Raw genomic sequence first — 14,811 nt, 5'->3', positions numbered from 1 at the left:
ATGTCACTAAATGCCAAATAAAGTATCACTAAATCACTTTATAGTGAAATTTAAAATAAAAATCAATAATTAATTTACTAAAAATATAAATCAATAACATTTTGTTTAATATCACTACATCTCATGTCGCGAAAAGTTTATTTTGTTGTATTGCGGAGTGATATGTAATTCCAATTTCCATAAATAAAACTATTTTTTGAAATAAATCAATGACTTTATTTGTGCATATTCTATCTTCTATTCTGATCAAATGCCTCATTTGCATTCACATAAATATTAAGAAAAAGAAAACAAGATCACATAAAACCTCATGAAGAAGTGAATAAGTGCAAAAAAGTAATAATTTAATAACAATTGTGTAAATAATTAGATTCATGAGCACATAAGTAAGAAAAAGAGTAACAATACCAGAAAATGAGACATTTAATGAGTATATGTAAAAGAAAAAAATGATACATTTGATTATAAGAGGAGTGAATGTATTTTTTCATTCAAGATTTAAGCTAGAAATTAAATAAACGTGGAATTAAAGGTTGTACACAAGTCGGTTTCCTAAGATTTTAATGGCTTGAGTCCAACTTGGTTTTAACTTCAATAAAATAACAATATTTAATTATTCTAATAGCGTTAAATGACTTCTGTTATCGAACTCTTACCAACATAATAAAAAAGTTTAAAAGATTATTAAATCCTTAAAGATATGCAAAAAGTTAAATTGAGTTTTATCTTTGATGAAGTCAAAAAATATTATTGCAATAAATTTACCAACTAAAGTAAACTAATTACAAATGTAAATGCTTTTTCTTATAGAAGGTTATAGGAGTGGACTTTTTCCATCCTTCCACAAATTGGTTACCGTTACCTAAAAATAAAAAATAAAAAAAACCTAACAATTAGATGTGTCATTTTTGAATTTGAACCTTAAATAAAAAATCAAATGAAATCATTCGCTTTAACAAATAAAACAGTAGTACTTTAATTTACTAAAAGTTTGATTTCCCACCTAGATTAGACCCCTTTATTGATCATTTTACTCACTATATCTCTTAATATTTAATGTTTTATTAAATGATTGAATACCTAATCAGATCTAGCTGTGTTAAAGAGCACTTCCTCTCTAATTTTTTACTTCAGATTATAAGGGGATGAAATACCAAAATATTTATTCTTGTCAAAAAATTTAATTAGATTGCGATAAGTAAAACTTAAACTCAAATAAATTCATATAAGAATACAAAAGGCCCAAATCACGCCCTTATCTAAACAAATACTTTCTTCTATTTTCTTTACATTTTTCATTTGAGTTGGTTTTATATATTAAGAAAGATAGGGGACCACGACAATTTTAGATATCCATATGGTAGTTAAATTGTTTTAAGAAAAATTGTAAAATTAAAAGGGTTAATTTTCTAATAAAATATAATTTATAAGGCAAAGGACCACAACAATTGTAAAGTCAATAGGGGTACTTTTGTAATAAAGTAGAATTTATAAGGACAAAATAAGTAAAAAAAAAAAAGCTTTACTTTAAATAAAAATGGAACAAATAAGATAAATTTAGCAAGTAAAGAATTGAGACATTTAAAGGGAATAAAAAGAAGTAACACATGAAAAAATATTGATAGCAAACTTAAAAGGACAATAATATTTAATTACTTTTTATGTATACTTTAATAATATTAATTCGTAGTTAAAAATAATGATGTCAGTTTTTTACTTAAAATTGTAAAAAGTTGAAACGTATTAAATAGGATTTTATTTAGTTATTAATTAATATTACTTATAAAACAGAAGTTAAACAATATTATTTGATACATACTAACTATTATTTTTTTAATTCGAAAGTAGTCTAGACAAAGTATACGGGACAAAAACTAATTTTTTGTATATGGTGAAAAAGTCTTAAGCCTTAGACTAAAACATAACAACTAATAGCAAATGCAATTAACTATTAGACTAATCATGTTTCTCAAAATAGTGTCTATTATGGGTATTATACAAACATCACAATTTAATAGTAGTGCGTATGGTAATGTTAGTAACTTATTAGCAACTAAAAGATAAACAAAAATTACCTATACTGTTATGATTTATCAGATGTTTTATTTGCTTTTTACATAATTGTAAAACATGCAATAGATGCTTAATATTTATGAATGTATTTTATAAACAAGGAAAATTACAGAAAAAATGCCTAATTTATAGCACCTTTTGCAAAGAATTACCTAATCTAATTTTTTTTGCTAAAAACTACCTTAGATGATATTTTTGTTTTCAAAGACTACCACTTGACGGAAACCATCAGTTGACCGTCAAGTGGAGTTTTGACTTTGCACGTGATAGTCATTTTCATTTTTCTTTCTCTGAATCTTCTTCTTCTTTGATTTATTCTTCTTCGATTTATTCTTCTTCTCTTTCTCTACATTTTCATTTTTTGCTTTCCTTTTCTTCTTTTGGATTCCATCTGGAACATTCTCTTTCTCTACATCCTCATTTTCTATTTTCTTTTTCTTCTTCTGGGTTCTATGTATAACCTTCTCTTTTTCTACTTCTCCATTACCCATTTTCCTTTTCTTCTTCTGGGTTTCATCTAGAATCTTCTGTTTCTCTACTCTCCCATTTTCTGCTTCCTTTTTCTTTTTCTGGGTTTCAACCACAACCATCTTTTTCTCCCCTTTACCATTTGTTACTTTCTTTTTCGTCTTCTGGGTCCGTTTTTGAATCTTTAGTTCTGTTTCGGTTATGAAACGAGGAAGTGCAGAAGACACTTACAATGCTGCGAATGGAAACGTGGTCTGGAACGGCGACTTGTGGAAGGAAGCGACTTGGATTCCTACAACACAACACGTTAGCCTTGTCCGGGGGTGATCTCCCGGAATACCCCTCCGACGCTCAAGTTAGAACGTAAATCGGAAATTAATGAATGAACGATTGCTGAATGAATACAAGAGGGAATGTCAAGATTGAGATTGCTAGTGTTAGTGTTTGGGTAAGCTTAGGATGTAATGTAAGCAAGGATACTAGGAAAGCTATATTTTTTTTCAGATGATCTTCCCTCCTTGGTGGTAGCCACTATTTATAATGTTGAAGGAGGGAAGTTGCATCTAAGAAGTGAACTATCATGGGAGTAGTGGGAGTAATGGGAGGTGGACTAGTCATGGGAAGAATGGGCAGTTATTCATCTTGAAACAAGGAGAGCCATACATTGTGGGAAAGTGGGGAGTTAGGGTTTTTTAGAGGTAACTGGACCATGGGCCATTCAAGGAAAATAGTAATTCCAGAAAAAGCCCATTGACCGAAAGTCAAGGTCAACTAAAAAGGTCAAAGGGTATTTAGTAATATAATGCTAATTATTAAATAAATAAATTAATTGAATAAACAGTACCATGACACTTAGCCCCACGTATGAAGGAAGATGTGAGGGGAGAGCCCCAACAACCAGAAGCATCTTCCTTTATGCGGAAAACCACGTGCCCGTCGGAGTTGATTTAGTGATGGAGAACATTCAAAAGCCCCATGCGGATGAACACATATCCAATCTGGCGAATCTTCTGACGGCTTGTGAAAATTGAGCTTGTAAGCTTTAAATCGACTGTTTATATGTCAAGTTCTGAGTTGTGGCGAAGAAGATACGACCTTTTCAAAATAATTCGTGTAAAAACGAACAAAGCCGCGGCTTGTAACGTGCCGCGGAGTAGCCCCAGGCGTATTATGCAGCAGCAAAATCGTAAATGCGAGGGCTTGATTATTTGTTGGAGAACATCCGCGACTTTGGCTTAACTATGACGCGAACTAGGAATCCGCGTCTTCAATCCACACGTTCATCATGAAAATTCTCTCATACTTAGAATTTTTCAAAAATGGTAAGGGGTACCAGAGGGTCCGACTTTTCGATCATACGGTAATATTTCACACTTGGAATATTCTGGAAATGATGAGGACCACCTGGGGGTCCGACTTATGGACCATACAGACAAACTCGTCGTTGCGGAAAAGTAAAAATGTTCCTACTACCTAGTCATGGCAAGCCCCTTGTTCTTCCATGATACGGTATGAGCACCGTATTCCGTGTCTTCGATCGCACGGTCATACAAGAGGTCTTCTATATTTAGAATTCTTTACCTGGGCTGGGGCTATCTAGGGGTCCGACTTGTCGACTTCACGGAAGAACATACCCCTTGCTCTTTTACGACGCGGGTTCAGTACGAAGGCCCGTGTCTTCGATCGTACGGAAGTATGGAAATTCACTTGTACTTAGAATTTTTACACTATTGACTGAATGTACCAGTGAGTCCGACTTATCGATCCCACGGACTTTCTTTGCACTTGTTTCATTCATGCTTCACTCAGGCGGCGGTTTAGAGTGAAGGTGACGCGGTATATCATCCGCCTTATCGAATGTGCAACTTTTCATACTTAGTAATTCTCGTTTCTAGGGGCGCAATTCAGGGTCCAACTTGTTGACTTCCTAAACACGTTTAAGCGCTAAAAGACTTAGAATAATTTTTCATATTCTCCCTCTCCCTGGGGGTCCGACTTATGGACCTGGCGTCTGTATGAGAGTTTGGTAACTAGTTACTTAGAAAATTTTATAAGGTTTCACCTCTCATTGGGGGTCCGACTTTTCGACCTCCCATCTATAGTTAAGGACTGACACTTGGATTTTGCAACATGTCCCTTTTATTGAGGGTCCGACTAGTGGATCTCACGGGTTTTGCTAAAACACTTGGAAAAGATCTTTTGGTGACTTCCTTTAACTGGGAGACCGACTTATCGACTTCCCAGCTTTCGTTTTGGGATTCCATTTTTGTTTAATGAGGGTTCACGTCCCAAGTAAGGCATTTATTGCTGCAATAAATAGGGTGGTTGGAACAATTCCTCTCATCTAATCTTCATTAATTCCCCCAAATCTTCAAATCGCTAGAAAGAGAAAGTAGAGAGAGACGCTCTGACAATCTTCATCCCTCCTTCAAACTTCTGACAAATTCTCGAAGATCTTCAAGGTTTCTGACAGATCTTCATCAAGTTTCTGACAAATCTTCAAATTCTCTTCAAGGTATTCAAACTTTTTCTCAGATTTTTCAAATTTCTTCAAGTTATTCTTCAAACTGTTCTTCATGTTCTTGAATGTTTAAAGGTTTTGGATTAGTTTTATGAATTTATCCATTATTCTTTACAAGTTTTGCCTACTGTTTTTCGAATATTATTAATATGGATGTCGCGGCTACTCATGATACATTAGCTAACTTGGACATTAACATTGCTAACCCGACGGAAATTCCCTTGGTAGTATGTAGACGCTTTAATAAAGAGGGGTTACTAATGAATGATTCGGACGATAGTAGTTCGGTGAGAATAACCCCTCATTGTGAATCAATAAAGGCCGGGGAAGAATCGTCTGTCTCCCCTGTGTATACGCCGGAGAAAATGAAAACTGCTCCTTGGGAAGTGGACATTGCTTTCTTCCCGAATTACTTGCCGCGAATAAATCCTGACCTGGAAGGGTTATTGTATGTAGATATGGAAAACGTTGAAGTATCAACCGAGTCATCAGGAAGGGAAAGCGCGGCGCCGGTCCCTCCTTCATTTTACATTCCACACGGCGGGCCCCTTAATTACTTCATAGATTTACAAACCAAAAGGGATTTGGAAAGTCGACGGGAAGCCATCTCTCAGAAGTGGGGTTTAAAAGAAGACATCAACATTATTACACCGGGGAACTATGATACTGTTAGATTTCCCCCTCCACATTGTATAGCTGTATATTTTCCTTCATTCGAATTAGGACTTAGATTTCCTCTCCACCCTTTTTTTCGAGAGGTGCTGAATTTTTTGAACCTTTCTGTGCCCGAGTTATACCCCAACGCTTGGGATTGTATGGTGGCATTTTTGATTCTTTGTAAAGTTTTGGCCGTACCACTGACGCTCACAGCGTTTAGGTATATATTTAGAGCCCGGTTATGTAATTCCCAATTACATGGCTGTGGTTGGATAACATTTACCCATCGTCGTGAACTGAAGATAGTCCACGGCCTTCCCGACAACCAGAAAGGATATAGGACCAAGTTTGCCTATTTGTACAACTCAAGGGGATGGAACATCAAGACATCCTTCGACATCAAACCCAACCTTTCGGGTTTTAATAATGGGATCCCGCAATGTTCCTTTGACGACGCGGTGATCATAGAATATGCAAAGATGGACGTTCAGTTGGGGAGGAAACCTATGAACGTCCAACTCAATTGGATACCAGGTCGTCCCGAGTTGGAGAATGAGAACCTCCTCTCGGCATTTGGCATCAGCTTGGCTATCGATCGGAGTAAGAGCCGTCGGATTCCTTTCTCCCTTAATAGTTTTTTACTCATTTCTAACTCTTGATTTTTCAGGGGTAGCCAAGGAAAATTTAAGAGCAAAGAATCCGGATCTGATGAAGAAATTCAGCATCATGCGATTTGCTGAGGGAGCTAATCAAAGGGCCGCGGAAAAGCCTCTCCCTCTTCCGCCTAAGGTACGGCTTTTCTCTTAACTTTCTAATTTTTTATCTTGGCTTTTTCTAAATTTCTCTTTTCATAGGATTCGGCCACTGTAGAGAAGGGCCTTGATGATGTGCCCAGCCAACAGGAGGCTCTCCATCTCCTCGAGGAGAGGAAAAAAATTCATATTCCCGATGAGTCTAAGAGGGTGATCCCTCAGACGAGGGATGCGAAGAAAAAGAGTGGGAAGGAGAGGAAGAGGAAGAGAGACTCTTCTTCCCACGGGGAGAGCTCGGCCAAGAGGGCCTCCGTAGATACCATTCATACGGCGGTGCCTCTCCGGATGAGGCCAGCTGTGGAAGCAGCGTCCTCTTCCCAGGCTACTTCTGTGCCCATTTCTGACAAGGGCAAGGAGAAAGTAGGGGAGTCTTCCTCGGCTCCGGATTCACAATTTGCGGAGGTGTATCGTCGTCGGGAAGTTCCACCCTTCCAACATGAGACGCCCTTCACGGAGTTGGGGCATAAGGGCCTGATCGTTCGTTTCAACAGGGCGACGTCCAACCTGGTCAGCAAGGTGGATGTCGACCTTCTAGAGTCCATGCCCCCCGCGATAGAGTGCGTCGGGCGCAGGCTGCCGCGGCAGAGGTAAAGTTTCTTCCTCCCAGTGAATGGTTTTTATTTCAATCTGTTGGGTCTTATAAATTGCTTCTTCGCAGGCCTTTATAAGGTTGGCTTTCGAGCTCAATGTTGGTCGCCAAAGTGCCGCGGATCAAGAGACCTTGGCCTCCCTCACCTCCCGTTGCGAAGAGCTGAACAGAGAACTGTTGAAGTTGCGGGAGGATTTGCCGGGCTTAAAGGAGAAAGTGGCCAAGTGTTCTGAGCTGAAAGAACGCTTGGTCCAGACTGAGCAATGGCGGGAAAAGGTGAGAAAGCAGCTAGAGGAGACCGTCGGGAACTTGGATGCTGCTTCCAACAAGTCGGCGACCCTCGGCCATGAGATCGGCCGCCTGATGGATATTCATGCCAAGCTGGTTCATTAGAATCAGCGTCTAATGCAGCAGGTGGCGGCCGATTCCGCCAATTTCAAGATGGTACTATCCGCGGCTAAAGTGTATAAGCTTTGCTTGGGAAGGAAAGCCCGGATAGCTCGAGACTGGCTGACTTTGGATGAGCCGGAGGCGTCAAGTTTTCTGGGAGATCTGACGGCGGAGATGATGGGCGCCGGTTCCAAGATTAGTGACGAGAAGTATCGCCTGGCTGCCGCGGAGTTGGGCATGGATTTCGAAACCCTTCAAAAAACTGCCAATCAAAAGGGGAGCGAAGCCTTGTCCAACCTAGCTCCAATCTTGGAGGGGGAGTCGGCGGTGCTTGTCGATCCTTCTTGGGATGCGGAGGAGAAGAGGGTCTGGTCGGAGAAGATAAATGATGACGCTGAAAAGGAGGCCTTGTGCCTCGACTTAGACCATTTGACCCTTTCCTCTCCTCCGGCGTCTGATGTCCCGGAAAACATGACGCTCTCCAGCCTGGAGAGTTTATGCCTTGATTTGTCGAACTTGATCATTGACGAAGGCAGAAACCTCCAGGGCTTATCCAAGGAGCTGTCTGAGATTAAGGTGGAGCCGTTTAATATTGAAGATTATGTAAGCTTCACCCCTAGTCTTGAAGAGGGGATGTCCGGGTCTCCTCCGCCGCCGGGTCAAGGTCTCGAAGGGGATGTGGATGCCTTCCTTGACGACATATAACCTTCATTTTTGTAATCACAAACTTGTAATTATTTAGAATTTTTTCCAAACAATGCGATTTGAATATTTCCTGTTTCCCAGAACAATGTATATGCTTTTTTTTTTGAGCTTTTGAGGTCATTGAGTTTTTTAGATTTCTTAGTGATTTCAACCCTTGGAACCCATTCTAGGGGTCCGACTTGTTGATGTCCCTGTCGGGAAATTTTTAGCAAATAACTTGAAATAATTTTGAAATTTGAGACCCTAATCTGGGGGGTCCGACTTATCGACGTCCCGGTTGGGAAATATCTTAGTGAAAATAACTTAGAATGTTTTTGAGCTTAGGGACCCCAAACTGGGGGTCCGACTTATCGATGTCCCGGTTGGGAAACATCTTTGAAAAACTTAGAATATTTTGATCTTAGGGACCCCAAACTGGGGGTCCGACTTATCGATGTCCCGGTTGGGAAACATCTTTGAAAAACTTAGAATATTTTGAACCTAGGGACCCCAAACTGGGGGTCCGACTTATCGATGTCCCGGTTGGGAAACATCTTTGAAAAACTTAGAATATTTTGATCTTGGGGACCCCAAACTGGGGGTCAGACTTATCGATGTTCCAGTTTAGGAAACATCTTAGAAGATTTTGGACTTAGGGACCCCAAACTGGGGGTCAGACTTATCGATATGACTGAATTTCATAAGATTTGCAATAGAACTTTGCCGAGTACATGTGATCGTAAGAGCCGAATAATCTGAAAATGAAACTTCTGATTTGTGAAACTTCTGATAAGACTACATCATAAAGCTACAATTGACAACGCGAGCATGCCGCGGGAAGATGGCTGATAAAGCGGAATACAAATGAGAACGCGACTACATCGTGGGATGAAACTTTGTCGCGGAGTTAATCTGATAAGACTGAGTTACTGATTGCCCCTTGAAATCTTGTTAAATGAAGAATTTCTTCAAATGGTCTCCATTCCATGGGCGAGGTAGTTTTTTTCCTTTCATTTCTTCTAGTTCGAAAGTTCCTGGTTTGATAACGCGGGTGACTTTGAAAGGGCCGTCCCAGTTGGCTCCTAACTTTCCTTTGTCCACTATCTTTCCCGTAGCCTCGAATTTGCGGAGTACAAAGTCCCCAATTTGAATACGTCTGGTTTTGACATGACGGTTGAAGCTACGAATCATTCTCTGCTTCTGTGCTATCGATCTCAACAGTGCGTTTCCTCTTGTTTCGGGTAGGAGATCTAGGTTTGTTCTTTTTCCTTCCTCATTCTCGGCGTGTGAGTAGTAGGTGACCCGTGTGGAGGGTACGCCTATTTCCACTGGAAGTACGGCTTCGGATCCGTACACTAAAGAGAACGGCGTATGCCCCGTGGCCTCTTTGATTGTTGTTCGACTTGCCCATAAGATGCCTGGTAGATCTTCATCCCAATTTCCTTTGACCCCCTCTATCTTCTTTTTGATACCGTTGAGAATTTCCTTGTTTGCGGACTCAACTTGCCCGTTAGTTTGAGGTCGAGATACAGAACTGAACCTGATTTGGATGTTGAACCTGTCGCAATACTCGATGGTGTTCTTGCTAACAAACTGCCTTCCATTGTCTGTTATGATCACACGAGGGATGCCGTATCTTGTTATAATATTCCGCCATATAAACTGACAGACTTGCTTGTCTGTGATGGAGCTAAGAGCCTCTGCTTTCACATACTTGGTGAAGTAATCGATAGCCACAATGATGAACTTTCTTTGGCCCTTGGCAGGTGGGAAGGGGCCGAGGAGATCCATGCCCCATTTGTCAAAAGGCAGAACGGCTTGCATGGCGGTCAAGTAATTTGATGGCTTCCTCCCAATCTTCGAGTGGTATTGACATTCAGGACATCTTTTGATTAAGGTTTCCGCGTCATTCCTGAGTGAGGGCCAATAATATCCGCTTCTGAGAACCTTTCCTACAACGGTTCGCACTCCTTGATGAATACCACATCCGCCTTCGTGTGTTTCACGAAGGATATAGTTTCCTTCTTCAGGAGAAACACATTTCAGAAGGGGATGTGTATATGACTTTTTATAGAGCGTTCCTTCGTAGAGTTCGAACCATCTGGCCTTTTTCTGGACCATTCTTGCTTGATTTTCATCTTGGGGAAGCGTCTGATTCTTCAAGAACTTGATGTAGGGATCCATCCACATCTCTGACCTATCATTGGTGTTGACCATGAGATTGATACTGGGGTTTGGAAGTACTTCCCAGATGATGTCGCGGGCCGCGGATGTTTCAGCTGAGCTAGCCAGCTTTGCCAAAGAGTCAGCTTGTGTATTTTGGGATCTTGGGATATGGACCAAAGTGAATTTGTCGAATTTCTGAACAAATTCCTTTACTTGCTGTAAGTACATTTTCATGCTTTCATCTTTGGCCTCGAATTCTCCATTTACTTGTCCAACTATTAGTTGGGAGTCAGAAAATGCGGACAATATTTTACCCCCTGCTTCGTAGCAGATTTTCAGCCCCATCAATAAAGCTTCATATTCGGCCTCATTGTTGGATGCCGCGAACTGGAATCTTACCGCCCTTTCCATACGGACCCCGGTGGACGATTCAATGAGGAGTCCAGCCCCACTTGCTAATTGTGTCGAAGACCCATCTACATACAACTTCCATTCTTGATTGGGTTCAGGATGAGGGGGAAGAGTACTTTCGACAATGAAATCGGCTAGAGCCTAAGCTTTGACCGCTGTGCGAGGCTCATACTCGATTCCGAAATCTGCTAGCTGGTTTGCCCAATCTGTAACGCGGCTTGACTTATTTTTCCCTTCCAGAATCTTTTTCAAAGGTTGATCAGTCCGAACGATGATCTGGTGGGATTGGAAGTATGGCTTCAATTTTCTGCTTGCCATCACTATTGCGAATATGACCTTTTCCACTTCGCCGTAGTTCCCCTCTGAGCCCCGGAATGCATGACTCACATAGTATATTGGAAGCTGTTTCTTTTCCCTTTCCGCCACTAATACTCCGGATAGCGAGTATTCGGAGATAGAGACGTATAGGACTAGCTTCTCCCCTTTGATGGGTGATACTAATTTCGGCAAGGTAGACAGGTGTTCCTTCAATTCCTGGAATGCTTCTTCTGCTTCTCTCGTCCATTCGAACTTGCTTTGCTTTAGGGTTTTGAAGAAGGGGGAGCATTTGTCCGCGGATTTTGATAGAAATCTCCCTAAGGCTGCTAGGTACCCTGTTAGTTTCTGCACTTCTTTTACGGATTTGGGGGACTTCATATCTTGGATTGCCTTAATTTTGTCAGGGTTTGCCTCTATCCCTCTTTCGTCGACAAGGAAACCAAGGCACTTACCTCCAGTAACTCCAAAGACGCGTTTATCTGGATTGAGTCGCATTTGGTGCCTCCGGAGGGTTGTGAATGTTTCTCGGAGGTCTGCAGCATGTTTAGACGCTTGCTTGCTCTTTGCAATCATGTCGTCCACGTATACCTCCAGATTTCGGCCTATCTGAGACTGGAAGACTTTGTTTACCATTCTCTGATAAGTGGCTCCGGCGTTTTTTAGACCAAAGGGCATGACTTTGTAGCAGTACACGCCGGCATTCGTGATGAACGCTGTGTGCGGTTGGTCTTCAGGGGCCAACGGGATTTGATGATAACCTGCGTTAGCATCCATGAAGCTCAATAGGGCGTGTCCTGCTGTGGAGTCCACCAAACGATCTATCTTGGGGAGAGGGTAATCGTCTTTTGGGCATGCCTTGTTTAGATCCGTGAAATCGACGCACATTCTCCACTTCCCGTTGGATTTCTTGACGAGAACAACGTTGGAAAGCCAATCTGAATATTTGCATTCTCTGATGAATCCGGCCTTCAATAACTTCTCCACCTCCTCTTTGGCGGCCTCTATTCGCTCTCTTCCCTAATGTCGCAGCTTTTGCTTCACGGGTTTATAGCCTGGCTTTATATCAAGTTTATGACACATGATATGGGTAGGGATACCAGGCATCTCTTCCGTGGAAAAAGCGAAGACATCGCGGAACTCGGCGATGGTGGCCAAGAGGTCAGTCTTGATTGCGTCTGAGAGGTTTTTTCCAACTTTGATTTGTTTTCCATCAAATATCTCCACTTCCTCATATCGTTCCACTGGGTGAGGCCTTCCGTGAGCGTTGGGGCTGTCTGTATACACGCTCATGACGGCTGAAGAGTCTACCCTCTTTCTTTTGGAGGGAGTGGAGGAGGTTTCTCGCTTGAGGGTACTCACTAGACATTGACGAGCTGTCACTTGGTCCCCTTTGAGTATACCCACTTGCCCATCATCCCGCTCAAACTGAAGCAAGAGTTGATGCGGGAAGATTGCAGCTTTGATTTTATTGATGAGCGGAAGCCCCATGATGGCGTTGTAGGGGAATGTGAGATCTATAACCGTGAATTGTATGGGCATCGTTCTACTTTTTTTCTTCTCCCCTACTCGTACGGGGAGTACGATGGTACCCAATGGAACGACCTGGTTTCCCCCAAACCTGATCAAAGGTTTATCAAGGGGTTGCAAGTGTTTTTCTTCAAACTGCATTTTCCTTAGGCAATCCATTATTAGAAGATCAGCCGTACTTCCAGTATCTACAAGTACCCTTTTGACTTTCATTTGCCCAATTTTCAAAGTGACCACCAGAGGGTCAGTATGTGGTTGTTGCAGCATTTGGGAGGTCGTGGCATCGAATTTCATGACCGGCCCACTGGAGGTGGTCATTGGAGGTCCCTTTAGCAAAGTATGGACGCTATCTCTTGCGGCGCGGATGGTGGGATATTCCTCAGTGTATCCACCGAAAATAAGGTTGATAGTCCCTTGAGTATTGGAACTTTCGCGCCTGGCCTCATTCCTCCCGGGGGATCTGCGTCTTTGGTGCCACGGCTTTCTTTCGACTTCTTTTGCTACATAGTCTCCCTTGTTAATGAACCTCGATAGTTTCCCTTCATCAGCCAATTGGTGCAGGATACGTTTAAGTTTACGGCATTGGGCTAAAGTGTGGCCGTGTTCTTTGTGGTAGTCACACCACAGATTGAAGTTGCGACGGTTGGAGGGGGTGTTAGTAGGAGGCGGAGTTGGTAATTCATTGCGGATGGCATAGAATATGTCTTTCCAGTTGCGGTTGAACATCGGGTCATTGCCTCTATCGAGTATACTCCGCGTCCTTGTTTCCCCTTCCGTGACGTACACATGTCTGGATCGTGGAGGCCCCATATCTGACGGGGGCTCCAGACGACGTGGAGGGTAGTTTCTTTTCCCTCCTCAATGCTTGTTCCTCTCTATTTCTCGAGGATTGATTGGCAATGGGGTCCTTCTTATCAGACCTCCGTTTTTTAGGATCATGGGCCTGACATATTTCGGAGGCCGTGACATAGCTTTGGCATTGCTTCATGGCCTCTGCGTATGTCTTCACTTGACTTTCGACCAACTGGAACTTTAGCCGTTGGGCCTTCATTCCGTTGATCAGGGCGTTTAATGCAACCGATTCTTCCAAATCGGTTACCTCCAGCACCGCCTCATGAAACTTTTTTAGATAGGATGATATGGACTCCCCTTCTAATTGCGTGATGCTGAGTAGATGGAAATTTGATTTCTGCTGCCTTCTGGAAGCTACAAAGTGGCCCAGGAACTTCTCTTCCAGTTGGGCGAAGTTGTGTATACTTCCTCCTGGAAGGGAGGTATACCATGTCAGTGCTACTCCCGTAAGAGTAGTCGGGAAGAACTTGCACCACAACAACGGGTCATTGGTATACAGCAACATCAAGTTTTTGTAGGCCATCAGATGTTCCTCCGGGCAGGACGTTCCATTGAAGGCCGCCATGTTCGGAATCTTTATCTTCCCATTATTGGGGGTATTTAGTATCACCGGGGCCAATGGAGAGATTATGGGTACAAGTTTTCCAGAAAGGCTAGTTTTGCCGGCCTCATTCCTCGGCATGGTGATGCGGCGGCTAGACTCCGTGGCTTGGGCTTGCTTTCTTTCTTCCCTCCTTTTATCCACCAATGATTGGACGCTTTCAGACGTCTTTTGTTTCTTACTTTCTAGGAAGGTGCGAACGTCTCGAGAGGCGGTTTTAGATTCGCCATCTCGCAGATCTGTTTTGCTGAGACTCGGGTAGGTTCTAGATCTCTCCCGCATCTTCTTATTGCGTCTACTAGAGTGGGACGTCCTTGAGTTCCCATCCTGAGATTCATGAGACTTCGGTATCTCCTGATGGGGTTCGATTTGTTCCCGCAAATTTTTTATTTGATCCGCCATATCTTCTAATACTCGTTGCTGAGTAGGAGTATTATTCATGACGGCGCGGAGTTGTTCAGAGAAAGCAGCCGTGAGGTTCTGTGCTAGCATGTCCAGATCACGGCGAGTCACGGCTTGATTATTAGCGTGACCTGCAGAAGTATCTGTATCTGTGCTATGCACGGTGGCGGTTTGAGTCGGATTTCTCTTAGGAGCCATGACTTTTTGTTCAATTCCTCCCCACAGACGGCGCCAAACTGTTTCGGTTATGAAACGAGGAAGTGCAGAAGACACTTACAAATGGAAACGTGGTCTGGAACGGCGAGTTGTGGAAGGAAGCGACTTGGATTCCTACAACACA

General features: G+C 42.2%; 1 protein-coding gene across 1 annotated transcript; it reads right to left on the bottom strand.

The window, feature by feature from the left end:
• Positions 1 to 13,355: 13,355 nt before the first annotated feature.
• On the bottom strand, positions 13,356 to 14,561 carry LOC130828618 (uncharacterized). The gene is made up of 2 exons (XM_057694583.1): positions 13,716 to 14,561; positions 13,356 to 13,559 (listed from the first exon to the last, which is right to left on the bottom strand). The coding sequence occupies exons 1-2, from the start codon at positions 14,559 to 14,561 to the stop codon at positions 13,356 to 13,358; spliced, it is 1,050 nt and encodes a 349-aa protein (XP_057550566.1).
• Positions 14,562 to 14,811: the final 250 nt, after the last annotated feature.

This window comes from Amaranthus tricolor, chromosome 12 (genome assembly GCF_026212465.1).
Source record: "Amaranthus tricolor cultivar Red isolate AtriRed21 chromosome 12, ASM2621246v1, whole genome shotgun sequence".
Taxonomy (NCBI): domain Eukaryota; kingdom Viridiplantae; phylum Streptophyta; class Magnoliopsida; order Caryophyllales; family Amaranthaceae; genus Amaranthus; species Amaranthus tricolor.
This window is presented reverse-complemented; position numbering and strand designations above follow the sequence as displayed.

Coding starts and splice junctions, on each gene's coding strand:
- LOC130828618 (XM_057694583.1), bottom strand. CDS start 14,561: ATGCTAGCACAGAACCTCACGGCTGCTTTCTCTGAACAACTCCGCGCC. Junction 13,560..13,715: donor TTCATGAGGCGGTGCTGGAG/GTAACCGATTTG, acceptor GAAATATGTCAG/GCCCATGATCCTAAAAAACG.